The sequence below is a fragment of the Chanos chanos genome, chromosome 1 (assembly GCF_902362185.1).
Source record: "Chanos chanos chromosome 1, fChaCha1.1, whole genome shotgun sequence".
NCBI classification, from domain to species: domain Eukaryota; kingdom Metazoa; phylum Chordata; class Actinopteri; order Gonorynchiformes; family Chanidae; genus Chanos; species Chanos chanos.
Genome location: NC_044495.1, coordinates 21,730,902 through 21,758,317, shown reverse-complemented (window position 1 = coordinate 21,758,317; position 27,416 = coordinate 21,730,902). Strand labels below are relative to the sequence as shown.

General features: G+C 42.3%; 2 protein-coding genes across 9 annotated transcripts in view; both read left to right on the top strand.

Annotated features, from left to right (window-relative positions):
• The window catches only part of dennd5b (DENN/MADD domain containing 5B), a 56,159-nt gene extending 34,831 nt beyond the window's left edge, over positions 1-21,328 (top strand). For 2 of the 8 annotated variants that reach the window (XM_030788749.1, XM_030788732.1), the window contains 17 exons: positions 2,634-3,218; positions 4,034-4,265; positions 6,319-6,469; positions 6,987-7,080; positions 8,360-8,491; positions 8,796-8,948; positions 9,084-9,165; positions 9,335-9,416; positions 9,915-10,043; positions 10,757-10,878; positions 11,992-12,137; positions 14,645-14,763; positions 15,164-15,351; positions 15,588-15,670; positions 16,672-16,798; positions 18,175-18,349; positions 18,736-21,328. In XM_030788749.1, the coding sequence (XP_030644609.1) occupies positions 2,634-3,218; positions 4,034-4,265; positions 6,319-6,469; positions 6,987-7,080; positions 8,360-8,491; positions 8,796-8,948; positions 9,084-9,165; positions 9,335-9,416; positions 9,915-10,043; positions 10,757-10,878; positions 11,992-12,137; positions 14,645-14,763; positions 15,164-15,351; positions 15,588-15,670; positions 16,672-16,798; positions 18,175-18,349; positions 18,736-18,919 (2,784 nt within the window). In that variant the 3' untranslated portion in view covers positions 18,920-21,328. Of the gene's footprint in view, positions 1-2,633; positions 3,219-4,033; positions 4,266-6,318; positions 6,470-6,986; positions 7,081-7,457; positions 7,569-8,359; positions 8,492-8,795; positions 8,949-9,083; positions 9,166-9,334; positions 9,417-9,914; positions 10,044-10,756; positions 10,879-11,991; positions 13,362-14,145; positions 14,360-14,644; positions 14,764-15,163; positions 15,352-15,587; positions 15,671-16,671; positions 16,799-18,174; positions 18,350-18,735 lie in introns of those variants that run through there. The other 6 variants (XM_030788708.1, XM_030788724.1, XM_030788716.1 and 3 more) reach the window with 6 other exon arrangements.
• A 1,008-nt stretch (positions 21,329-22,336) lies between these two features.
• sinhcaf (SIN3-HDAC complex associated factor) lies at positions 22,337-26,834 on the top strand. The gene is made up of 6 exons (XM_030772596.1): positions 22,337-22,422; positions 24,722-24,849; positions 25,454-25,553; positions 25,689-25,812; positions 25,977-26,127; positions 26,549-26,834. The coding sequence occupies exons 2-6, from the start codon at positions 24,722-24,724 to the stop codon at positions 26,832-26,834; spliced, it is 789 nt and encodes a 262-aa protein (XP_030628456.1). The 5' UTR covers positions 22,337-22,422.
• The last annotated feature ends 582 nt before the right edge of the window (positions 26,835-27,416 follow it).

Sequence of the window (27,416 nt, the reverse complement as noted above, 5' to 3'; positions counted from 1 at the left end):
TGATAATCAAAGCTCCTGGTCAATGTAGAGTTATGTAGGTCAAGCTAACGTAAGGATGTGTTTTTGGTAGTAGTGTAATAGAGCATTTGATAACATCCCAATGCTGTACTATTTTCTTTAGTACGACGAGGCATTCACCTGTTTGAAACTGGATCTTATGAGAAATCCGCTTCTGCTCTCTTAACAGTTCCTGCAGAATTTCACACACCAGCTAACATAACATGCTTTAGAATATATCTGTATGGTTGCTTTGTATCCTAGTCAGAGTATGAATCAGCAAAAGATTCCGCACATTGTCTGCTCAGATCTGTGCTTTGACTGCTGACGGGCAGAAACTCACAGGGCAACGCACATGAGGTTTTTAACAAGTGAGCTCTCTCTCTCTCTCTCTCTCTCTCTCTCCCTCAGGGTCACACACACTGTGAGATTAACTAGGGCCAGCAAGGAGCTGCAGTCCAAAACGCACGTGCATGCCCCCCCCCCTCCCATGCACACACACACACACACACACACACACACATACACACACACACACACTTCTGTTCCTCTCTGCCCCTGTCCATGCTGTGGGACAAAAACCTCACATTGAAGAGTGTGATGGGACAGGTGAGAGAGTCTATAGGGAGCAGTAGAGAGAGTCTATAGGGAGCAGTAGAAGTGGGGAGACAGTTCCATCTCCTGTTCTCCTCTGTCGTAAAGTGCTCATGACACAGCTGACACAGTGTTTCCTAACGACAGTGCTGCACTGCCCTGCTTTACCTTCACACAAGGTCAGGTTTGACATGAAAGCCTTTAAAACCTCAATGAAAAACAAACATCTTAAGCCATGCTAAAGTGGACACAGAAATCTATTTAGTTTTAGTTTGTCCTTAAAATCTGTGTGGTCACGTACCAACTCAAAATGTTTGTCTTTTCTTTTTTTTAACATTTGTCATCTAAACATGAACATGTTGTTGGGTTTGTGAAACTCTGAAACAGCTGCAGTCGGTAGCTGAGATAGTGATGTGTTGTAAGGTTTTGTCAATCCTGCCGCGTTTGCTGCAGAATAAGGGTCATCAGAGGGCTATAAGGAATAAAGGCTTATGAGCACTGCCACTAACGCAATAGTACCATAATGTTCTGAAAAAGGCCTTGCAATTTATGTTGTAGTATTGCTCTTCAGAACACGCACACACACACGCGCGTGCGCGCGCGCGCGCGCGCACACACACACACACACACACACACACACACACACACACAGACTTTGTGTTCAGGGCCGTTTGGGAGTATAATGAATTTCTATGACAGACTGCCAGTGCAGTGTAGTGAAGTATCCAAAGCAAACCAAGGACATAGTCACACTGTGCAGTTTCTCTGTCAACTAGACACACAAGAGACGATATTAGATTTGAGTGCCCATACAGAACCAGTGTCCCAAGGCAAGGGATAGTCCAAAAACACACAATACATACACACACACACGTACACACACCCATCCCCTGGTTTTGTCTCTCTCTCTCCTGTTGCTCAGTCTTACTCTCTTCAAATTGCATATATAATATTTCCCTATATTTGTACTGTCACTTTGCAGGTATATCCACTTTGAATTTCCAGAAATATGGTAGATGTTACATCTTAGTTACTGTTTATCTCTCTTATCCCTCTCTCTCCCATATGCAGTTTGTTTTTCTCACCCACGCGCTCTCTCTCTCTCTCTCTCTCTCTGTCTCACACACACACACAAACATACACATAATTTTTGTTTATGAGAAACAGTTGACGGCATGAGAGAGGACCGGTTTCATAATTTGGTTTGTAATAATATAATAATTTAATAATAATAAAAGTGATCATTTTTTGGAGCTGTAATCTCTTGATATCCTACCCACATGTACCTGAGAGGTAAAGTTTCTAAATCTGAGAAATCTTTTTTTGTTCATGATTTTTTTTTTTTTACACTTTTGTGATTCAGATACCTGAGAGCACATTCCCTTTAGTTCAGTTGCGCTGACCTTCCAGTACCCACTGATCTTTATGCCTTAGTTTATCCCTGTACACTAGATAGATGATACCAGAATGAAATACCCTAAGATATTAGTCATGTTTCAGACCCAGTAAAATGTATCTCCCTCTCTTCAAAAACAGGCTTTAGGTGCCAGGGCTGTGGGATGATGCACTTAAGAATATTTGTGCGTTCGTGCGTGTGTATGTGTGTGTGTGTGTGTGTGTGTCTTTTCTTGCCCACAATTGTGACTATGCATATCTGTGTATTTGTGGGTGTATAATCTTTGTTGGTCGGATCATACATTTAGTCTATATCAGACGCACACACACACACACACACGCGCACACACACACACACACACACACACACACACAGTTCCAGTCCTTGTGTTCTGTTGTACAGTTCTGTCCTCTCTTGTGTCTAAATATGTTCCAGTCACCTTAGTAGACCACAGTGTGACACCATCATTACATGATTTACTGTCATATATAACATAGTGAGACCTTTTAAAACACAGAAAAGTAGTGTAAAACAAATTGTTGGAGGGTTGAGATTACAACCAAAATCAGTTAGGTGCAGGTAACCTTCATGTTGTTGTTTTTTTCTTTCATTTACTCATCGTCATGTTTTCTGTTTCTCTTCTCAGGCTAACCTGTGTTTTGTTGACATTGATAACCACTGCATCGAGCTGCCGGAGGACTTTCCCCAGTTTCCCAATAAGACGGAGTTTATCCAGGAGCTGAGTGAGGTACTGCTCCACTTTGGCGTGTCTCCAGAGGGAGGCGCCACATCTCCCACTACCACCACCACCACCACTCAGAACTCCACGCCAGGAACTGAGCTCAAAAACAACGTGTTGAAGGAGTTAGTCGACGACGGACGTAACGGCAACATTGGCGGCCGAGCCGTAGACGTGCTGGAGCTCCTCCAGGGCAACGCCACACTGGAGCGCCTGCAGGCTCTAGCCAAGCGGACTGGGGTCAGCGTGGGCCACCTGGAGGCCCTGAGCAGGGCTCACGCATCGACGGGAGAGGCTGGGAGAGACGGAGGACGGATGAGCGCGGCAGATGAAGAGGAGCTGAGGAACGCCAAGCTGACCGTTCAGCTCCGGGAAGTGTTTGCCGGACGTTTCACTGCCATGTTTGCCGATTATGAGGCGTTTGTCATCCAGAGTGCTCCTGATTTAGAGTCTTGGCTGACTAACCGAGAACAGATGCACAATTTTGACAAGGTGAGTAGAGCTGGTTTAATACCATGAACACAGTCATAAAGACGTTTTAATATAAATGCACAGTGAACCGTCCCTAACATGGTGCAGCATGCCCACTGAAGTTCTCCCACACCCATTAAAACACATTCTCCTCATAAGTGTACCCTGGAACCTGCCACAGTTGTAGGCTAATTAACACTACCACTAATTGTTGTTAAAGATGAGGGGGAGTTCTCTGAGGTGTATGTGTATAGTTAAAGCATCGTATGAAGTTCTGTATTGTTCCTTCATCAAGGTTTGTTTACTGGATCTTAATAACAGTTTCTCCTCTGTCACTATGTTTTTTATTACAATGTACTTACACATTAAATAGTTGGTGGTTAGAGTGTTGTCTATAAAGTTAGACAACTGACTTTTACAAGTTTTGATGAGACTAATTAATATTTATGAACGCTGTAAGTAACTTACACAAACAGTTGTTTTGGTCTTTGAGGCCTCAGTGCTTGGGTTCCTATTAACAAGCAGGCAAAGTCTTGAAATGTGCTTTGATGTTTTGTGTGTGTGTGTGTGTGTGTGTGTGTGTGTGTGTGTGTGTGTGTGTGTGTGTACGTCAATAATATTAATGTTGTGGTTTATTTTTTATGACTTGGTTTTATTGGCTTAATGGTATTACTGTCAGATGTTATAATACATATTTCATGAGTATTATGGATATTGCGTAGCATCAGCTAACCAAGTTTACACCTTCACACCTCACTGCCAGGTTGATAATCCTGTGTGTGTGTGTGTGTGTGTGTGTATGTGTGTGTTTATACCCTCTTCTTTCCATAATATAGGCCTCCTTCCTGTCAGACCAGCCGGAGCCCTACCTGCCTTTCCTGTCGCGTTTCATTGAGACTCAGATGTTTGCCACCTTCATTGACAACAAGATCATGTCTCAGTGGGAGGAGAAAGAGCCTCTTCTCCGCGTTTTTGACGGGCGCATTGAAAAGGCTCGTCTGTACAACGTTCGCGCACCCAGCCTGCGATCCTCCAAGTACCAGAAGTGCACTGTCCTCAAAGAGTCGAGTGAGTGGAGTGACGGTGAAGCGGGCTGGACTTAAAGTGATTCGAAATGCTCTAGTTTCCGAGGCTGTTGAGTGTTGGCACAGAGGGCTGGACTTAGACAGATCACAATTGCTCTGTTTGCTGTTGAGGTTTTGGGGTGATAGAAAGGAGGGGTGTAGAGGGCAGACATGAGGACGTTATTGGCTCTCTCATATTTAGCACCCTTGTTTACGCTCTTCAAGAGCTTCATTATAAGTTGCTGGTATGAATAAAGGTGCTAGAGTTAGGCTATAACAATTGTTTTACATGTCTTAACACGGATGTGTTGGTAATGCAGAGGATTGGGAAACACTGTTCAAGTTTGAGAATGGAGAAATATTAAGGGCTAGAACACACACACACACACACCTCATAAGACACTGCGACACACGTGTATTTATTGGTGGGTTTGAGACTGCTTCCCTGTGATTAGACACTTGACAGATGCAAAAAGACAGAAAATTGCAGTCATTATTTTAATGAAAGTAAAACCTTGCTTCCATTTAAAACCTTGCAGACTCATTCAAAAATGTGTGTCTGTGTGTGTGTCTGTGTGTGTGCGCATGTGCGTGTGTGTATGTGTGTTGTATCTCACCAGTTAGCTTGCCAGGCTGCAGCTCATTAAGTCTCTAATTGCTGCTGTGTGTGCAGTAGGTATATCTGAGTCAGGGCTGTGCAGGTTAAAAACAGAGAGAAAGTCTGTATGTGGTGGTGCTTTACTGACTGGTGTGTGTGGTTTACAGGGTGTATGTTTGTAAGCTGAGTGCAATAGACTGAAACATATTAATGGGGCATGTGATGTTAAAGTCCAGCTCCTCAGGGGCATCTCAGTGAAACCACATTAAAGGTGCTGATGCTGTCGTTCTTAAAAGTGCTCTGTAAAACAAGATTCTTCAGCTGAGCTCAACTTTGCCCTGCTCATTTCCCTTTAAGGTGATAAGAGACAGGCTTAGTCTGCCTTAGATGACAGGGCTTCTTTTGTGCACATGAAGCAGTCAGCTCTTGTTTTTTCCCCTCCCATGTTGTTTAATGATTGGAGGGTAGGTTTGGGGCTTCATGTGGGTAAGTGCGCTGTAATACTCCTGAGAGACAAAGAGAGAGAGGGAGTGTTGGAGGTCCAGAGGGTTGCTGTAGTCTGGTAAATGCTCTGCACTAACCACTGAATCTTGAGCAGAGGTCATGGCAGACATATTGTCTGCCATAAGCATTCAGTCTGTCTGCCTGTGTATCCATTTCTTCTTTACCTGTCTGGACTCTTTCTCTCTGGAGGTTCATCCCTGTTTGAGGGAGAGAGGGGAGACTGTGATGAAGAGGCAGGAGGATGGAGAAAGGACAGGATGAAAGAATTGAACAGCATGTCCTTTAATTAATTGCACAAACAGGGCTCTTTGAAGCCCTGCCAAAGTCCCTGCAGAGAAGCACTAAAGTCCAGCATTGTAGTGTGTGTGTGTGTGTGTATTTGTGTGTGTGTGTGTGTGTGTGTGTGTGTTTGTGTTTGTGTTTGTGCGTGCGCACATGCGCGTCTGTGCATGTGCATTGCTCTGATCTATGTACTGGTTATGTGTTTTGTGACTACTAATCTGAGGGTGGGTGGAATAGAATAGATGCTCTATATCTGGGCTCAGAAACTTATTATTGACTCACTGTTTTGTAGTCAGACAGTAAAGTAACAAAGCATTTCTTTTCAAACTGAATGCACAATGTCCCACTCATTCAAGCACAAAACTCCAGAGCATCCTCGGCCTCAGCTGATTGGACGTGCATCTTTGATGAGGTCACCTCAAAAAGCTTTTATATGCAACTCATTTAGTAAAAAAATACTGAATGTCTGAACGCAAAGTCACTTGACCTCATTCATACTGATCCATAGTATATCCAGCTTTTAAATTGATTTTTCTGCTCACTTTCTTGCTTTCTCGCACTTGATTCTGAAATCGATTCTGGTCAAATGAATCTGAAATGTATGTCAGTAATAAGTCATTTGGCATCTGTAAGATTATAGAAAGTGTTTTTTTTTTTCCTTTCCTTTTTTCAGCCCAGGCCATTGAACAGCGGCTGATGAAGATTGACCACACAGCTATCCACCCACATCTGCTGGACATGAAGATTGGCCAGGGCAAGTACCAACAGGGCTTCTTCCCCAAACTACAGGCTGACGTGTTAGCCTCGGGACCAACCAATAACAAGTGAGTATTGTCACTGAAGGCGTGTCCCCTCACATGGCTGAGTTTACCAAGGTTTTATAAAATAATCAGGATTTTAAACTGCTGTAATACCATATTTTCTGCATGTATGTATCTTCACATTACTGGCAGGTAGTGAACTGGAGTATAATGGTGTGGTGTTATATGTATATCTGTTATGTATGGAAATGCATGTCTGCTGATGTACTCGATTATCTCCATGCATTATTCAGAATGGCACCTGCTCTGCTCTCCTGTGTGTAATGCATGCATACTGTTTTTCTTGTATAACCTTTGACCCTCATTTTTGGAGCGTACATGCTCTGTAAGTGTTGTTACTTGCCATCCAGGTTTGGAATGTTTTATTCATAAAGATCATTTGTTTTTCATGTCATGATCTGATGGCATGTATACCTGTGGGGGGGGATTTGTATCTGTATCTGTGTCGGTGTGTGTATGTGTGTGTGTGTGTGTGCGTGCGCATGTGTGATGTGAATTCTAATGTGAGATACTCTCTCAGTAGGTGGTCCAACCGTACTGCCACAGCTCAGCGCAGGACAGACAGACACAAACAGCACTCTGAGCATCTGGGGCTGGACAATGACCTTAAAGAGGTACGCCTGTCCCTTCTTTTCTTCTCTCTCTTCTTCTCTTCTCACTCAGCCTTAACACTGCCTGCAACCAGCCTCCCATTCTCTGCTTTCCTCTTTTCTCCTCTCTCTCCTGTCTTTTTGTTATGTATTATATAATCTCTACATATATGAAATGTCCTGCTTTTTAAGTTATTGTTGATTTTTATCATTGTTCTGCACGTTTCTCCTCTTAGTTTCTTCAGTTTGAGTTTATTCTTGTTTGTTGACCCTGCATTCATCTGCAAGCTCTGTTTGTCTCTTCTTCTTTTCCTTTCCTTTTGTTTTTCGTTTTCTTTTATCTTTCATTTGTCATGCCTGGCTTTTCGGTTCTGCGGGGCTTGGGTCTTACCACTCCACAGCAGGTGGAGGGCTGTTTGGTCCTGCAGAACTCCATGGCTTTCTGGGAGTGGGACAAGGCACCACCCCCGCCTCTTAAACCGCCCAAAAAGTCCTTCTCTGCCTGCTGCCTGGTATGTGCAGGACTGCCAGTATGTGACCATCTGAGAACCCTCCGCTTCCCACAAAGAATCTTAACCAACCCTGAGCCCGCCCACTCCAATGCCAAAAAAAGCCCAACTCAACCACTCCTGTACCTAATTACTGACCCCAAAACAGTTCTGTCCCAAAAAACCAACATAGTCACCCAGAGCCAGGCAATAATATTCTCACAAACCAGTTTCCTGTAGTGTCCAGTGATCATAGTCCAATACACATCAATGGCTTATTTCCTCAAACTACACTTAAGCAATGCCCTTTTCAGTTTCCCCAAACCCTAAATGTCACTGTCTAGACATCGTCCAACCCACGAAGACCTCAAGCAGATCTCCTCTGATGCTCAAAAGGGCACAGGTTAGATTATCCCAGCTTTCCCAAGAATCCACAGTAAATTCTTTCATTCTTTTCCCCATAATCCTGCTCTCCTCCTTACACACCTGCTTTACGATATGATTTAGAGAGAGGAAGTCTAAGTTTAAGTCAGATCCCCAGTCTCATGTGCTTTAAACCACAGTATTAGTCAAAGATGAGCATTTCAGGACAGCCTCTGTCAACAACACGCTGCCTCATTCACCCAACCCTACAGCTTTCAACAAATACACTATGAGTATGTACCTGTCTGCCCTCACATACTCACTCACTCACTCACTCGCTCTTTCTCTCTCTCTCTCTCTTGCTCTCTGTCTTTCCTTCTTTCTCTCTTTCTTTCTCGCTCACTCACTCTAAAACATTCCTAATTTTTTTGCCTGTTTCTCTGTCCCTGTAGAAATACATGCAGGAGGCGCGGAGTCTAGGGAAGAGCCTGAGGCAGCCTAAACTGTCGGATCTCTCCCCTGCTGTCATCGCCCAGACCAACTGGAAATTTGTGGAGGGGCTACTGAAGGAATGTAGGATGAAGGTCTGTCTGAACCTCCTGTGTAATCCCTGACACACGCGCACAGTCATAAACACACACACACACACACACAGGTTATTCATTCAAACAGCAAATCAGCATGTTTCATATTTATATAGTTTATTTGAATGAGGGGGGTGAATGATTTTATGTTACCTTTCCGTTGCTGTAGCACATTATAGTCATGATGTGACTACATTATAAATGTTACTTATAATGTTACTTTGGTAACGTGAGTTAACATCAGTTTTTTAATTGAGTTTGCTGTATTTTGTTTGATCATGTTGTCATGTCTACGCCCACACAGACGAAGCGTATGTTGGTGGCGAAGATGGGCCGTGAGGCAGTGGAGCTGGGACATGGAGAAGCCAGTATCACAGGTCTGGAGGAGAACACCCTCATCGCCAGCCTGTGTGATTTATTAGAGAGAATATGGAGCCATGGGCTTCAGGTCAAACAGGTACACACACTTGAACATACACATGTTTGGTCTGCTGATTAGCAAGAGCGGGCGAGGGATAGAGATCTTTAATATCAAAATCAGAGAGTTTATGGACAGATTTTGGACTCTGGTGACTTCTTTGTTTTTGCGAAGGGAAAATCGGCTCTGTGGTCTCACTTACTGCACTATCAGGCCAGAGAGGAAAAAGTCCTACAACAACAGGCTGAGTCACCAGGTAAAAACAAATACACACACACACACACACACACACACACCCCTTTTACACACCTAAAACCCACACGTCAACACTCACACTCATTCACATGCAGAGGTTTATTCAGAATCAGCTGATCTCTTTAAGAGATTTTTAAAGTCTGAGTTTTGTATCCTTTCTCCTCTCGCAGTCTCTAATGGGTCAGAGAGGCGAAGGTCTGAGTCGGGTATCGGCCTGCCGACACTGCGTGTGTCACTCACTCAGGATATGAGGTAAACACCCGTACTGGGCAGCGTGTGGGAGTTACATGACCACTAAATAATGCATATAGGGAATAGACAGGCTCAGATGTCCTTTAATCTAAATTTAAGGCTAGGGATGAAAAGTGTAAACATCCTCAACAAAAGTCAGATAATTGGGCTTGTCCAAGCTCAGTTATGCACTTTATTTGTTTTTTAATAAAGAAAATCAAATAATTCAATAATTTGAATATGCCACCATAAAGAGTAAAAGATTATAACAGTAATGTTAATGTTTATTAACGCAAAACACAGCTGCCTCTATCAGTCTGCTTTTGAATTCGCTTTGAAAACTTGTGAAGGCTGGCATTCTGAAGATCGTACTGACCCTGAAACTAAGTGAAACTTCAAGACAGTTTCTGTGTACAAAGATTTGTTTAATGAGCTGTTTTACTTATGGAGCCTCCAGTGAAAGACTGAGAAAATAAAGTATTCACCCCGCCTCTCTTTCTGTCTCTCTGTTTGTCTCAGACACATCCAGAACATGAGTGAGATAAAGACTGAAGTGGGGCGGGCTCGGGCCTGGATCCGTCTGTCTTTAGAGAAGAAGCTGCTCTCTCAGCACCTCAAACAATTACTGTCCCTCCACCCCCTAACAAAGTAAAGACCCACACACACGCACATATACACACGTACACACACGCGCGCACACGTACACACACACACACACGTACACACACGTGCACACATGTACACACACACACACGTGTGCACACACTCACACACACACACACACGTACACACACGTGCACACATGTACACACACACACATGTGTGCACACACTCACACACACACACGCGCACACATGTACACACACACACACACACACACACACACACACACACACACACACACACACACATACATACATACATAAATAAATACATATACACACAGAGATGTTCTGTATGCCACTCAGAGTTTGTGCTCTTGTCGGAGTGCATGTGTGATGTCTTTGGGTTTTTTGTAGGAGACTGTATAAGCGGTATGTCTTTGGGTTTTTTGTAGGAGACTGTATAAGCGGTATGTCTTTGGGTTTTTTGTAGGAGACTGTATAAGCGGTATGTCTTTGGGTTTTTTGTAGGAGACTGTATAAGCGGTATGTCTTTGGGTTTTTTGTAGGAGACTGTATAAGCGGTATGTCTTTGGGTTTTTTGTAGGAGACTGTATAAGCGGTATGTCTTTGGGTTTTTTGTAGGAGACTGTATAAGCAGTATGTCTTTGGGTTTTTTGTAGGAGACTGTATAAGCGGTATGTCTTTGGGTTTTTTGTAGGAGACTGTATAAGCGGTATGTCTTTGGGTTTTTTGTAGGAGACTGTATAAGCGGTATGCCTTCCTGCGCTGTGAAGAAGAGAAAGAACAGTTCCTCTTTCACCTCCTGAGTCTCAACGCCGTTGATTACTTCTGTTTTACTAATGTCTTCACAACTATCAGTGAGTCACACAATACATTCACCAACAGGACGATCAGCACAACTTCACCATCACCCCTTTAATAATAATAATAATAATAATAATAATAATAATAATAATAATAATAATAATAATGGTCCCAGCCATTGCTGCTTTACCAAAATCTTCAACAACAGTTAGCAGAATCTGTCACCAGATCTTAATCAAACCCCGTGTGTCACTCTCAGTGGCCAAAAATAGCACTCAATGCCACATCTATCCAAGCTCTGATTTCAGGCCAGTGGATTCTGCCTTGTGTGGTTTGCATAGCAAAATGTCTCTTATAGTCGTTCTAATGAAGATGGAGAGCAAGACCATATCATTTACTGAGGGGCAGATATCAGCATTATTAAAACACAGGGCTCTGTGTGGACACTTAATCAGAGATTTAAAACACAGTGAGTTAATCAGCTCATTGGTCTTACTCATGTGACACCCCCAAAGTTCATCTGTACCTTTTCTTCCCTTCCTCTCTCCATTTCTATTGTCAGTGGCATCTCTGCATATACTACTCTCTGCTATATTGTCATTTTTGCTTACAAAAACACACTCAACACGGAAAGAAAATAAACATTCTACCAGGACTGCAAACTCTCATTATTTTCCTCAGATGTCCCTGTCTCTGGTGAAGACACATATCAAACCAGTACTTCTCCACAGTGTTTAGAGGAAGAAGTGCAAGAAATCTTAGCTCCTTCTAAAACTTTTTTTTTTTCAGTTCATCTCCACAGCATAGGGTCATATTTGCAATCTCATGCTTGAGAAGATGTGAAAAATTGAAGCCTGCTGCAAATCATTTCACCTCAGCATTCAGAGAAAAGTCCCTCTTGTTTTTATAGTTGTCACAGTGTGTTCTCATTACATTGTCTTGCTTTATCTGATAAAGTTGCGGCCTATTGTATGATTTTGCATTATGATATCAATCATCTGCTTCAGCACTACATCATGTTTTTAGAATCCTTATCAAACTGGTCAATCTTTTTTCCTCTCTTATTTTTATGGATATTATCTATGCCTTATTGTCTTCGCAGCAGCTCAGGGGGTAAAACTTAATGTGCACACTCTTGAATTTCCTGATTGTCTCTGTCTCTCCAGTGATCCCATACCGTGCCGTAATAATCCCCATTAAGAAGTTAAGTAACGCCATGACAACCTCAAATCCGTGGGTGTGTGTATCGGGTGAGCTGGGCGATTCCGGTATCATGCAGATACCAAAGAACGTTCTGGAGATGACATTTGATGTAAGTACTCCCACACGCTCATGCTGTGTAACTGTGACATTTTCAGCCAACATTATGTCTGAAAGTGTAACCAATGATCTACTTAACGTGTCAGTGTGAAGTGTTATTCTCTTTTCTTTCGCTCCTTATCTTTCTCATCTCGTTCATCCATCTCTGTGTCATATGCGAAAGCTCAATTAGCTGGCTTATAAACTACTCCTTAAACATCCAAAGGACATTAAACCCAGCTCAAGACACAGGGGACATCACCTCATTTGCAATATAGATATAATCATCATCATCATCATCATCGTCATCATCATCATCATCATTAACGCACTAGCACTGCAGAGCCTATTAGAAGCACAAGTGAATAGACAGTACTCTCAGCAGCTCAGTGCAGGTTAGAGTCGGCTCAGTGCAGGTTAAAGTCAGCTCAGTGCAGGTTAGAGTCGGCTCAGTGCAGGTTAAAGTCAGCTCAGTGCCGGGTAAAGTCAGCTCAGTGCCAGGTAGAGTCAGCTCAGTGCAGGTTAGAGTCAGCTCAGTGCAGGTTAAAGTCAGCTCAGTGCAGGTTAAAGTCAGCTCAGTGCCGGGTAAAGTCAGCTCAGTGCAGGTTAGAGTCAGCTCAGTGCAGGTTAGAGTCGGCTCAGTGCAGGTTAGAGTCGGCTCAGTGCAGGTTAGAGTCAGCTCAGTGCAGGTTAGAGTCAGCTCAGTGCCGGTTAGAGTCAGCTCAGTGCCGGATAGAGTCAGCTCAGTGCCGGATAAAGTCAGCTCAGTGCAGGTTAGAGTTGGCTCAGTGCAGGTTAAAGTCAGCTCAGTGCAGGTTAGAGTCAGCACAGTGCAGGTTAAAGTCAGCTCAGTGCAGGTTAAAGTCAGCTCAGTGCAGGTTAGAGTCAGCACAGTGCAGGTTAAAGTCAGCTCAGTGCCGGGTAAAGTCAGCTCAGTGCAGGTTAGAGTCAGCTCAGTGCAGGTTAGAGTCGGCTCAGTGCAGGTTAGAGTCGGCTCAGTGCAGGTTAGAGTCAGCACAGTGCAGGTTAGAGTCGGCTCAGTGCAGGTTAGAGTCGGCTCAGTGCAGGTTAGAGTCGGCTCAGTGCAGGTTAGAGTCGGCTCAGTGCAGGTTAGAGTCAGCACAGTGCAGGTTAAAGTCAGCACAGTGCAGGTTAGAGTCAGCACAGTGCAGGTTAAAGTCAGCTCAGTGCCGGGTAAAGTCGGCTCAGTGCAGGTTAGAGTCGGCTCAGTGCAGGTTAGAGTCAGCACAGTGCAGATTAGAGTCAGCACAGTGCAGGTTAGAGTCAGCACAGTGCAGGTTAGAGTCGGCTCAGTGCAGGTTAAAGTCAGCTCAATGCAGGTTAAAGTCGGCTCAGTGCAGGTTAGAGTCAGCACAGTGCAGGTTAGAGTCGGCACAGTGCAGGTTAGAGTCGGCACAGTGCAGGTTAGAGTCGGCTCAGTGCCGGGTAAAGTCGGCTCAGTGCCGGGTAAAGTCAGCTCAGTGCAGGTTAGAGTCAGCACGGTGCAAGTTTAAGTCAGCTCAACTTTGAACAAGCTGGTCTATATGATACAGAGCACTACTGTTTCCTGTTACCCCCACACTCCGTTCCTCCTTAAAGGAGTACTGTCCAGCAGACTGTATGGAGATGTTATGTGGAGTGGAGGTGTTTTGGTGGAGGTGTTTGTGGTGTTTTTTAGCAGTGAAGACCTTATCCGTTACACAGAGTGCTGTGGTGTTGCTGTGGGGTGACACTGCTTTGTTTTGTTTCACTTTATCAATTTCATGTTCAAAATGCCTCAGAGATGACATTTTTTTAGACATCAGTGTGGTGTGGTCTGTCTCCAGTATCTGGGATAGTCCCTCTGAAGTTGAGCCGGACAGTATTGCCAGATTAGCTGTGCTAGAAAATCTGCCTAAGGGTCGATTCATCCACATGTTCAGTGCGTTGACCCGCTCCCTTAACGATGGGGCCCAATCACTGCCCTAGCTTGGGCTGTCAATCATCGGTCATGTCCTAATTCATCATATCTCCTCTCCCAGTCTGCCTTTAGGCCTCACACGCACATCTCTACTGTGTTCAAGGTTAGACATGCATTTTGCCATCTCCCTCTCTCCATCACTCTCATCATGTTTCCCAACCTCCTAATAACTCCTGTATTGAGAGAGCCTCCTCATGTCCTCTTGGTGTCTGGGTTTCCTTTTTAGTCTCCTTTACTATATGTGTAGTTCTCTCAGTAGTTTTAGTCTAAAGCATGATAATAATTGTTTTGCTCGTTACATTAGATCATTAGATTATATCTCTGTGTGCTGAACACTTGGCTAATTCAGTAGTGATATCATTGTAATTGTAGAAACACATAAAGATGAATTTTAAATAATTAAAACTCATCTTTTGCCCAATAAATGAAATGCGGGTATACTCATATACTCACTCTTTCTCACTAACATAGAAACACACACTAACACAGGCTACAGTGCTGGTATTGCTCTCTGTTGCTGTCTGTTTATGGGACTAACTTTGCGCTGTGTGTTTTTACAGTGTCAGAACCTTGGGAAACTGACCACAGTCCAGATTGGTCATGATAACTCAGGTCTGCTGGCCAAGTGGCTGGTTGACTGTGTGATGGTTCGCAACGAGATCACGGGCCACACATATAAGTAAGATCTATCTCTCTGTTTCTCTTTCTCTATTCATCTGTCTCCCCGTATGTCTCATCATTGCTTTATGATGCTGTTTCTCAGGTGCTCTGTCTGGTTGTTTAGTTTTCTATTGCTATAGCTCACTAATTCTCTTTTTACTGCTCTGTCTCTCTATTTCAGTTCATTTCAATAATGCTTTATTGGCATGTCTGGATACAATGTTGCCAAAGCAGTTTGCAGTGCTATAAATGTATAAGAAGCACTTAATTCTTTGTATCTATCTATCTATCTATCTATCTGTCTGTCTGTCTGTCTGTCTGTCTGTCCAATAGCCCCCCTCCTTCCTTTTCTACTACTACGACTATAGAGAATATAGAAAAAATATTTATCTAATTCCATGTCATGTGTTGTTTCCCAGGTTCCCTTGTGGTCGGTGGCTTGGAAAGGGTGTGGATGACGGTAGCTTGGAGAGAGTTCTGATTGGTGAACTGGTTGTTCCAGCCAGTGAGGAGGACGGAGGGAGAGGATCCCGAACTCCCCCTCTTCAGCGCTCACCCTCGCAGATACGACGAATAAGTATCACCTCCTTGAGTGGCCGTGGTAACAGTGAGTGTCACTCTTTAACTGAGATTTTATCAGTGTCTGTATATCAAAACTTTTAGATGTATCCATGTTGAATGTCCATAAATATCACAGATGTTACAGATCTTTTGCCTCCACCCCTTTCTCTCTCACTCTCTCACTGTCTGTCTGTCTGTTTGTCTGTCTGTCTGTCTCTCTCTCACTCTCTCTCTCTCTCTCCACCCCTATTTTTCCCCCGCCTCTCTGCTCTCTCTGCTTAGAGCCAAACTCAGCACAGATACAGGAGAGCATTGGAGAAGCAGTCAACAACATTGTGAAACACTTCCACAAACCTGAAAAAGAGGTAATTATGTGCATATGTATTATGTGCATATGTATTAGCATGCATGAGTGGGAGTGAATGTTTGTATAGCAAGTTTTTTTGAATTTGTAGATTATGAGGTTGTTCTTTATTAATTCACCCACTATTCTTTATTATAGTGTTTATGGAAAAGAGATTGAAAAACAAACTGGTTTCTGTTGCCTTTGATGGGCTCTATTAAGATCCCTGCTGAATATCCTACTCCTTTTCCTGGGCCTTGGTTCTTCTTATTCCTGCCTCCCACTGTCCTCTCCACCAGCCTTCTCTCTCTGTCTCTCTCTCTCTCTCTGTCTCTCTCTCTCTCTCTCCCTCCGTCTAGGGGACTGCATTCATTTTGTGTGTGTAAAAATATGTGTGTGTTATCGCTGTCTGGGCTCTAGTGTTCTGGTAATTCTATTGATGCTTCTAAGAGAAACTCATTTTAAATGGCTTGGCCTGCCTGGAGGATTAACACACTGCTTAAATTAAGTGCTGGCCATCAGCTGCAGTAGATGAGACATGTTAAAGATGCCAGCCAGTGGCTCATAGATTCAGATTTTCATTTGATTGGGGTAATAAAACCAATATATGCTCTACAACTCCAGCCATCTGCAGTTACAGTGTCTGTGGGCCATGTAAGTGATGCAGAACCTCGGTAAAAAGACAGATCCAGTTAGGAGTGGGTAATACATGCCATGAATGGTCAAGTAATTTCACTGGCTCGGATGAAAAGAGGGAAGACAAAGAAAAATGCAGAGTATTTCTTTGTCTTTCTTTGTCCTCCCCTTACTCTCTCCATCTCTCTACCTCTCTCTTTCTTTCTATTTGAGTTTGTGATTCTGTGTGCACTTAAGGGTGAAACATGAATGTCATTCATATTCTGAGTGCCTCTTATGCCATATGTAGACTGGATGGATTCTGACTGATTTTCTTCCTGTTTTCTCTCTCTCTCTCTCTCGCTCTCTCGCTCTCTCGCTCTCTCTCCCCTGATATTTGCCTGTCAGAGAGGTAATCTAACCATTCTGCTGTGTGGTGAAGGAGGGCTTGTCGGAGCGCTAGAGCAGTTCTTCCACCATGGCTTCAGAACAGCCCGTCTTTTCCAGAAAAATGTCTTTGTGTGGGACTTTATAGGTCAGTTCACTTCTTACGTAAATTGTATAATCCAAGTCTGAAAACAGAGGCTTGCAGTTCTTTCCCCTCCTACTTTAACGCATCCTCATACATGGAGATTTGATGCATGCTATTAGCGGATTGGCAAGATGGTAACATTAACATACTCGTAGCCAGAAACAATGGAAGTACGGAGAGCTTTTAACAAGTCTCATTACTCAATGTTTTCAGCTAAGGGTGCTAATTGTCAGCATCTTCAAACTCAGCTCTCACAGCTAGTCGAACATACGCAATAGAACATACATCTTCATTTTACTTGTGAGCAGCTGTAATGTGTCACCACTCAATAAATCACAGAAATATCAGTCATTTGAATGACATCAGAAGAGAATGGGTTTTTCCACTGTGTGAAAAGGTTTCATTTGAATGCTTTGCTACATTTTTTTGAATGAAGGAAAAGGACAATTAAAGTCTCGTTTTTTAAACGTTGGTTTATCGCCCTGTAGTGGCGAGAGCAATTAACTGCATAAAGTACAGGGTTTTTTTTTTTTTTTTAAATTCACTTTGCCACCCTCTGGTGGATGTGTTTGATATTTTCTCTTTTGCTTTGAAATGAGAAATTTAACTCAAATGTCCTTTGTCTGCAGTTTCTGGCAGACTGTACTGAGTTTACTGTTATGTTAATCTTCACCAATATTAACAATGTTTTGTTCTTATTTTAAAAATTTACTTTCAACTGGAGTCCCCCAATTACACTTAATGGCCCGAAAATCATGAATGATTATTAATACATTATTGACTCTGCTATACTTGCCACTGGAAGAGTATGAGCACTACAACACTGAAATATGTGCAGTACATGTATTTTGTTGTTTCGTGTGTGTGTGTTTGTATGAACAAAAGTTTATGTGAATGTGTGCTATTGTATAAGTGCATGCCTATGCAGGAACGTGTGTGTTGGCATATTTGTATGTCAGTGTGAACATGCATGTGTTAGGGGTTTAGGGCGTTTTGAATCTCATTTGCCTGGGCTGAAGTGTGATCCCATTGGAGCAGTGCATCTGAAGGCTGACACAGTGAGCGGCTGTGATACACTGATGAAAGGGAATAAAACATGTTCTTGTCACAGATTGACACACTAATGAGTAGGAATTCTTTACATCCCTAGTGCACGCCTTTTCATTCACATGTCTCTTCAACTGCATGTGTGCATATGTGAAGAATGTGTGTTGTTGTAGTTTTCTTTTTTCCAAAGAAAAACAAAATTTAAAAGGAAAATAGTTTTTTCAAACTTGTGACAAAGTGTTTGTGTGTGTGTGTGTGTGCGTGTGTGTGTGTTTGTGTGTGCGCGTGCCTGCATGTGCGTGCGTGCGTGTGTGTGTGTGTCTGCTACACAGAGAAAGCAGTGCTTTACATGGAGAATGCTGATCAGATGGGGGACTTGGCAGAGGTGCCTCAGCCTGTCAGTCTGAACGGTGACACACTCTGTCGTTATGTCAACGCCGTCAACAACACACCACGAAGCATCGGCAAGGACGGCAAGTTCCAGCTGCTTGTCTGCCTCGGAGCCAGGTGAGGACACCAGAGGGAAAGAGAGAGAGAGAGAGAGAGAAACGGAGATTTGTTCAACAGATTCTGTTATTATTATATAAATATACTCATTTCAGTAAAATGGCTTAGACATACTGTATTTGCCTGTGGTTGTCCTCACAATGCCTGTCTGGTTAGAGCTGAATCAAATTGAGGACAGTCTAAGCTGAAGCGAGAGGGCAAACACGTGCCCATGTCACGACATACAGCCAGCGCTGTTCTCTCTCTCAGGTTCACGGAGGGACACCACTTAGACATTAACCATTCCCAGAGGTTACCCTTGTACACATTTATCATTTCATCACAGCTTGTGTGTTGCTCTGACCTTATTTTTTTTCCCTTTTGTTTTTTTTTTTTCTTCCATTTAGGGACCAACTACTGATCCAGTGGCTCCCTCTCCTGGTGGAGTGTCCAGTCATCACGCGTATGTACGAAGAGACGGCTTTACTGCGTGACCGCACCACGGTCAACTCACTCATCGGGGTCCTGCAGACCCTCCACGATTTCCCCATCACCCTGGAAACCTCCCTCACAAAGGGCATTGACTTGTAGCCTTTGGAAATCCTGGGAAATGTAGTCAGGCCTGACCGCCAACCCATCCTTCCCTCCATTCGCTGTCATTTTCAGGCCCCAGCACAGCTGAGCGCGCAACAGCAGAAACCACAGTGACCTTTAAAGGGAAAAAAGCCTGAACATTTTAAATGTTTCCTTATTTTCCATTTCATCTATTCTTTTTTCTTTCCTTTGTTTTACTTTAAGTTATGGCCCTTATACACACAATGGGGGAGACACTTGGAGAGCAGAGTCATAGCAGTAGGAGAGGCCTCAGTTTTTGGATCACCATAAGGTCCAGTGTTATCTCCACTCTTGCATTTGATGGAAAGCTTTATGGACTTAGAGTTGTGACTTAGACTTGTTTTTATATTTTCAGACTTTGTTCTTGCTAATTGCATCCATATATCCTATGCCACAAGGTTTCAGGGAGGAGAGCATTGATCTCTTGTATTTGTCTTTGTACTTCACCATCTTGGATGGCAGTGTAGAGAGCATTATTTACAGTTCACTATGAACCAAACAAGAAGGAAACAACAAAGAAACGAACAGGTTCTACCCTTGTGGGATGAACTAGAGCAGAACACAGGAATACACAAACACAATTGCTCTGTGAGCCCTAAACAACAGAGTGCTTCAGCTTAATCTGACAATAAAGTGACTGTTATCAGAGGAACATCATTGTATTGAACATAACTTACAGTGGCAAGTCATGCACATGACTGCTATAGTTTTAAAACCAAATCCATGCTTGTGAGGGAATTGGCCGTCGATGTGAAAGAGACAGACCCACAGAAATGGAGCATGTTATACTTTGTAACTGGATGAGGGTTTGGTGATGCAGCTGCACAAACAGCTTTATCTCTTCAAGTTGGAGCACTGGAACTTTGTGACAAATGGACATTCCAACAAAATAATGTGAAAATACATCACTGAATTATGTGTTTGGTCCTTGTGCATGTGTGTGTGTGTGTGTGTGTGTGTGTGTGTGTGTGTGCAGATGTGTGTTTGTGTATTTGAGTGTGTACTTGCTTATTCTTTTGTTGTGTAGTTTTTCTATTAGTAATGGAAGTGCAAGGAAAGATCAGACAAAATATTAAAAGTAATTCTCTAGGTATCATCATTTGCAGCTCTGTGTGTGTGTGTGTGCGCGTGTGCGCGTGTGCGCGTGTGTGCGTGTGTGTGTGTGTAAGCAAGTGAGTAAGTGGAGACTTCAAGACAATGTGTGTAATTTGCCAATTAACATTACCCAAGAACTGTTAATGTATTTTAAAACAAAGTTTATATGAGGTATTTAAAATACTGGAAATCAACGCAATAGCAATAATAAGCCTCAAGCAGGTTTTGCCTCTTAAATAGAACAGTAGAATACAAACATGCTTTCATTTTGACTCACTCACTCAATTCAGGTCTCATACTCAGCTTTTAATGGTCTTCTGTGTTTAATCTTTACCACAAATCCAGTTTGCCACCTGTCCAGTGTCTGTGTGGAAAAGCTACAGTATTATTGTGATGTAAATTGTAAATATTGCAGTTGTTATCGTCTCCTAATTAGTAAACAAATTAGAGGATAAATACTCAAATAATGACACTATATACTCATTGTGGCCTGTTTGTATTGACCTTTAATGTTGAGTCTAAATCTGTATTGACAGCAGTGGAAACTGAATTGAAGACTTGGTAGACTTGATTAGATCGAGCTGACATGATAAAAAATCTTACTTAAATCTATATCCTGTTGATCTTGACTGAGGAAAAATCAAAATGAATAAAAAGTTTAAAATTGCACTCGTTATATTTTAAGTTAATTTTTATTAATTTAAAATCAATGTTTTCATAACACTGCTGTAAATGAAATGTGAATCAAATGCCTGTTAACCTGATGATGGAAAAAAATGGTATTTGATAACATGACCATCAATGACTGATGTTAATATATCAATTATTAATTTCCAGATGTACCATGTCTACTATTTACCCTTTTTTTTGGTTCTAGCTGTGTATTTTGGTATGTGTCTACCTGTGAATGGAGATCGCAGAGTTCAGATTTCTGCCTGACTGAAAGTTTTTAAAGAGGCGGTTGTTTTGCTGCTGTTTTTGGCTTGGGGATTATGATGTGCAGGAGATTAACCATGTGTTCTCAGCACAACTGTACATCTCCTGAAGTTCTGTTTCCGCATTTCCTGCTATAATTTATCAGTTAGTGTTCTAGTCCCATGCCTGTCTCATTTCATCTCACCTGAGGCTGTCTCTTGGGGAACTGCTAGATGATGCTACCTTTTTTCTCTACCTGTAGGTAAAGCTGTAAACTCTCATCACCTTCCTAAGAATTTGAAATGAGTGGTTTCTCTTGACAGTTTGTGGGTAAATGACCCTTCATGTTTATGATATTTATAAACATTTCATTAAAATGCTTACAAGGTGACATTTCGTCTGTGTTTTTTGCCATGTTTTTAAAATTCTTAAAGAATCATAACTCCACAACCTGTCATTATGGCATCTATCAGTGCACATAACTAGCAATTTATAAACAACTAAAATATATTAGTCAAAATAGGTTTGATTTTGATTTCATATCAGTGTTGAGACCTGAACTATGGTATATCAGTTATCACACATGTCCTTAACTTATTTTCACCCTTAGTGTTATAAGCTGTATTCTAGTTATTCAATGATTAGGTCATATCAAACGTGGAAGATAAAGAGCGGCTGTCAACTTGAACGGAGTCTAAGAGCTCCCATATGGTACTTTAATAAATGATAAATTAGCTGGCTTCCCAACGGGACGGCCTCAACGCCATGCTTTGTTTCTTAGGTCATTTGACTCTCCAGCAGGCATGGGCCTCTAGCTAAAATGTCCGACTATTGTGCAGAAGCTTGTTTTATGGATCAATATGTAAGGGAATACTCCTGGGAAATATCTCTGACGGGACAGTACCACAAAGCCTTTTTGTTTTTAATGCTAATCCAACCTCCGACTAAAATCCTAACTAATATCATTTAGTCTTAATTCAGGTTTTAAACATTTTAAGGGTCTGGAAAGATGCTCTGTAATCAACAGTCCTTAATCCGCCGTTGCAGCCAAGTAATATAAGGTCTGAATTCCTTTTGGTTACGGTTACAGATGCGTACCACCCTCCTCCGTAGTAGTAAGCTTCAACTCCGCCCCCTTGAGTCGCATTGCACAGATTTGAAATGCCCACTGCCCTAGCAACGGGTCCCACCCCATTTCCCGCGTAATTTCTCTACCATATATGGGCAATAGAATGTAGACGCAGGGAAACGTCAGCTGCGTATGCAAATAGATTTGATTGAAGAAATTCAGAAAATGGTGGACGGGTATCCACGCATGCGCACACAATTTACTACTCTCAGACGGAAAGTGAGACAGTAACAACGAGTAGTGTGCATGTTAGTGGCGCATTGTTTAATGTGTTACATTTGTAACGCGTACCATTTACAGTCTCTACGATTTGCTAGACTTTGTTCGTCCGTACACCAAGGTAAGAATGTGTCGTTTGTTAAAAGTAATTTCACTGTCCTCGGACTTGTCAATCTGTGGATGGTGTCATTTGCTGGTTGACAGACACCTAAAGAAGTTCTGTGAGTGAGCGATGAACGATTGAAATGTGTCGCATTTGGCAAAAATGTGCTATAATTATTGATTGTGGAACTTCTTGGAAATGCTGTTTAACTTAACGATTTGTTGAAAGTGGAAATCTATCACTTTTGAGATGCTTTAAAGCTTATGTCTGGCGACCCGGTTCATCCCGTTTTAAGGCGCGCACATCCCTTGCTTGGGTGATGAGTTGCTCGGTATAACGTCAAATTACTTATAAACAGCTCGAGTCTGTTACGTAGTCTGTTATCAGCATAACAGTTGGATGTGTTAAATTGTGTTTTTCTGACTTGTGTGACACTCCTGTGTGTTTAAATAATCAGCATTTCCTATGGACGTTAATATGTACAACACACCGAGAGAGGTTTTGTGCCACAAATTATCAAAATGGGGAAGCTTTATTTGGATATCTACGTGATAGTTCCGAGACGAAGATTTTACCGTTGCTAGTTTCGGTTTTATTCCTTTGAACTTCTATATGTTTTAGTGCAGTGTGTAAAACTATCTCACTGTTTCTCACTCTGTGTGTGTGGTCTCACGCCTACTCCTCTGTTGGTGGGTGTGCTTCAAAACAAACCCGCATTTCCACAACATTTCCGATTCACAAACTCTACAGAATTAAGCGTTAGCGATTAAATAAAACTTAATTACATATTCAGAATGCTTTAAGTGTTTGGTTAATTCCTAGTCTATTTGCTTAATCGAAGTGGAACTATGCCACTACCGTGCCACTTTCGTCAAATTCGACGATTAAAGCCTATTTATAGTGGATAGAGGACAGCCTCTATCCACTATAAAATTCCTTAAAAACATAAATGGGGCGGCACGCATGTTTCCATCTTTTCCTCCATATCGCTTAGTCGAAGTTGTTGCGTACATGTGTTTACAGTTCGAGCAGAAGCATGGAGTCGCACGAGTCACTGACGCAGAATCAGACGGAAAACAAAGGGCAACACTCGGGTAATGTCACTTTGAAGGCCGTCTTTAAATATGGTTTCGCACCGTAAACCGTTAGAACGATCACTGCATCTAAATTTAATTGTATCTCTGAGAGTGAAAGCGCAGAATCGCCTTACTGCGGCGAAAACGTGCTGAATATGGATGTATCTGATGCAGCACGGCGAGCCATGCTTCCTTGCCGAAGTGGTGGGCGGTGAATGTGTGCCGATATGCCTTCTCGCCGCGTGCGAGGCGTTATGCGCATTTCAGACGACCGAATGTTACACAGTTCCAAACCCACCCCAACGCGCCTTGAAATTAAATAGTTAAAGATAAGTCATATTCTGCTTAGTTTGAACAACGTAGTGTATTTTTGTACTTTGTTTTCTGACAGTTTCGACAGTTACATCTCTTAACAGGTCCTGCCCCTCCTTCTCCTCTTTGCAACGCGTTGCCATGTTTGAATTACGTCAGAGTCAGACTTATACAAGCGTTCATGCCGCTGTATAGAATGATGAGTAACCGAGTGGGATAGTGTGCAGTAACAGTCAGTGGATCTGTAAGTGGCAGGTATACGAGTGCTTTTTTTTCAGACGTGAAATATAACGATGCAAATACAAAGACGTATTTCTCAAATACACCACAATTATTAAATTTATGGACGTGAACGCAAAATATTATATCGACCTACATTTAAATCTTGTATTCACAAAACACAAGGTCGTAACAGATGCTTTGGCTGCACAATATCGCGAAGCTGTGGATTTAGTCGCATCAGCACCGATGTTACGTAAGACCTGGAACACTGGTAGTACATGTTGCGCTTATCCCAATGACGCGATGACTGATAACCTAGTTTTTCCCGTCTAGGTCACGCTGGGCAAGAGAGACACATTTTCTATCGCTCGCTCTGACGTATATAGATCCATAGGAATTATGAAAATACACTGCCACGATGCCGTGATCTACACGAGAGGAGCCGTAAATGCTAGCTTTTCCCATTCAAATTATGCAGGTCTTTAAAATGTCAACGTTTAACACGGCTTCAGTCCAGTGGCAATTAAAATGAACAGTGATCCACTTTGTTTGGCTGGGTCCTTCACTTCCCCAGTTTGATATATGTTTATGTTGACTTAAGTAGACAACAAATTTCCTTATTCTGTTGGTGTAGAACATAGATCTAAACACTTCAAAGCAATTAAACACTTCAGTTCCTTGCACTGACATTTCACCTGTCTCTATAGATGTTTGGCTTTCATAAGCCGAAGATGTACCGGAGTTTGGATGGCTGCTGTATCTGCAGAGCAAAATCCTCTAGCTCTCGATTCACAGACAGCAAACGCTATGAAAGGGACTTCCAAAGCTGCTTTGGGTAAGTCCATGGCCCATTTCAGCATTTTAGTTTTCATTTGACAGTAAAATTGTTATTATATCACAAATCTCTTGTCAGATATGACATTGCTGGAAATCCTATGAGAGTGAATATTTTCAAAACAAATTGTTTAAAACCAAAGCAGGAATATTCTGACTGAAAATGTGTCTAAGTTACAACTTCACAGGAATTGAAACCCACCTGACAGGAGAACAGTTTTAATTAATTTATGGTTAAACCATCTTAGGGCCTCATGTTACATATATGTAGCACATGGATAGAGTTAGGCCCATGTTATCTTATAGAACTTAAATCCTGAAATGATTGTGTGTTGCCAAAGAAAATCATCATAGATGAGTCTTTCAGAAGAATTTAATTTTTTTCTTTAATAAATTGGGAGCATTCAAATTATTTTAGTCCTGTAATCAGGAAGCTCTGTCTCCAGTCACTATGGTAACACACAGTGTCTGAGTAAGCAGTACAGGGATGTTTCACAAAACAGAATTATTTCCTTTTATTTAGGGTATTAATAGTACCAGACAATGTGTGTGAAATTTTCCCTTTTTAGTGGTGATGGTTTGGTGTTTTTGTGGTTTGTCTTCAGATTGTGTGAAACCCGTTCCGGGGAAATCTGCAATGCATGCGTCCTTCTGGTTAAGCGCTGGAAGAAGCTTCCAGTGGGTTCCAAGAAGAACTGGAACCATGTAAGTACAATCATCCAGTCACTGATGTGTTTTTGCCTCTTTTCTCAGTTTTCTCTGTATTATGCAGCCTCTTGTGCTCTCAGATCACCATCACATTTTAACTGCTGCTCACCTTGTCATTGCCCTGTGATGCAGGTTGTTGATGCGCGAGGTGGGCCAAGCCTGAAGACAACCGTGAGATCCAAGAAGATGAAGTCACTTTCAAGGAGAGTCAGGCCAAGCCAGATCAGCAGAGTGCAGAAAGAGCTCAAGAGACACAGTAAGCAAACACTTTGATACTAATTTAGCGGCAATGGTTAAGTATGTTCTTATATAAAATGCCTTTTTTCTCAACAAATATTAGAGTTTTGTACCTTACGACTTATGCAGAAGTAAGGGTCATGTGTTGCTAGACCGATAATTATTATGAGTATTTTTGCTCAGACTCAGATGCTCACAGCACCACCTCAAGCGCTAGCCCTGCCCAGTCTCCCAGCTACAGCAACCAATCAGATGAAGGCTCTGACTCTGAGCTGGCACCTGGCTCCACCCGCTCCCCAGTCCTCTCCTTTCTGGACTTGACATACTGGAAAAGGTATTTCACTTGCATTAGAATCCCGTACTTTTTGGGGTTTTTTTCCTAAACTTTTTGCCCCACATTGTTTATCAGACACGAGACATGATTTACTGAATTTAATCAGTAAGAGAAATATGTAGCGTTGCATTTACTTTGCATTTCTTAAACTCTCGGCATGGGCAAAAATAGTTGTAACGTTAACTGACTTAGAGGTTTTAGTGGCATGTTTGCACTGGGCACTACCCTGTATAAGAAAGCGATCTGTCATCATATGTATTCTTATAGCCATCACAAGTACAGCCCTAACACTGGAAAACAAAACATAACTCTTGCCTGTATATCTCTCATGGACATATAGATGCAGATGCAGATACAGATACTGTGTGCTGTAGCTTTTTTTCGGTAGTGTCTTACATATGTTTCTCTGTAAACGGTTCAGACAGAAGGTGTGCTGTGGGATCATTTACAAAGGGCGCTTTGGAGAGGTGTTGATTGACCCCCACCTGTACAAGCCTTGCTGCCAGAAAAAACAAGAGCAGAGGCAGGAGGAAGAAGAGGAAGAGGAAGAAGAGGAGATGGAGGAGGAAGAAGAGGAAGAAGTTCCAGCCAGCCAGGAGAGCAGGATCGCCTCTCCTCCACAGAGTTCCCAGTCTCCACAGGCCCCCAGTAAAATGGAGGGAGAAGAGGAAGAGGAAGAAGAGGAGGAGGTTGCGGCAGAATGGTGATGTCACGTTTGCAGGGGAACTCGACCCGGCATTCTAAGGAGGCCTTGGAGAGTCAGTGGGATGTTTCTTTTTTCAGTCCTTTAAGTACTCTCAAAGAAATCCTCTCAGATTGCCTTCAATTCAAGAGCAGCTGGAACCTTTTTTGTTGTTGTTGTCATTGTTCTTCTCTTGTTTGTTTATTTTTGTTTGTTTCCTTTCCTTTTTTTCTTTTATTATAAAATCTACGGAGTGTCTTTTGTTTAAATTTCAAACTAAGTTTATAGAGAATCTCATTCTCTCTATCTCCATCTTGCTACCATGTATAGGTTTAAGATTCTTCCTTTTCTGTTCAGTGACTGTGAGGTGCTGTTTTGATCGTTTTTGTTTTTGTTTTTGTTCTTGTTTTTGTTTTGTCCTGTCTTCAATGCAAAATGCTGGATTTACTCAAGATGCATGAAATGTTTTAGGGGAAAATGCTCAGACGTTAAATAACTCTACCTTTGATATCTAGGATAGAGCCATACCCAAGATATTAGCCTTTGGCCAACACTTTGCCTTCATCCGTATATTTGTATTTTAAAATTTATACATACACAAACATGA

What these genes read in the sequence shown, in the direction of transcription:
- sinhcaf (XM_030772596.1), top strand. Translation starts at nt 24,722, where the DNA reads ATGTTTGGCTTTCATAAGCCGAAGATGTACCGGAGTTTGGATGGCTGC. An exon ending in CCAAGAAGAACTGGAACCAT is followed by an intron (nt 25,554 to 25,688) that starts GTAAGTACAATC and finishes CCTGTGATGCAG; the next exon opens with GTTGTTGATGCGCGAGGTGG. An exon ending in GAAAGAGCTCAAGAGACACA is followed by an intron (nt 25,813 to 25,976) that starts GTAAGCAAACAC and finishes ATTTTTGCTCAG; the next exon opens with ACTCAGATGCTCACAGCACC.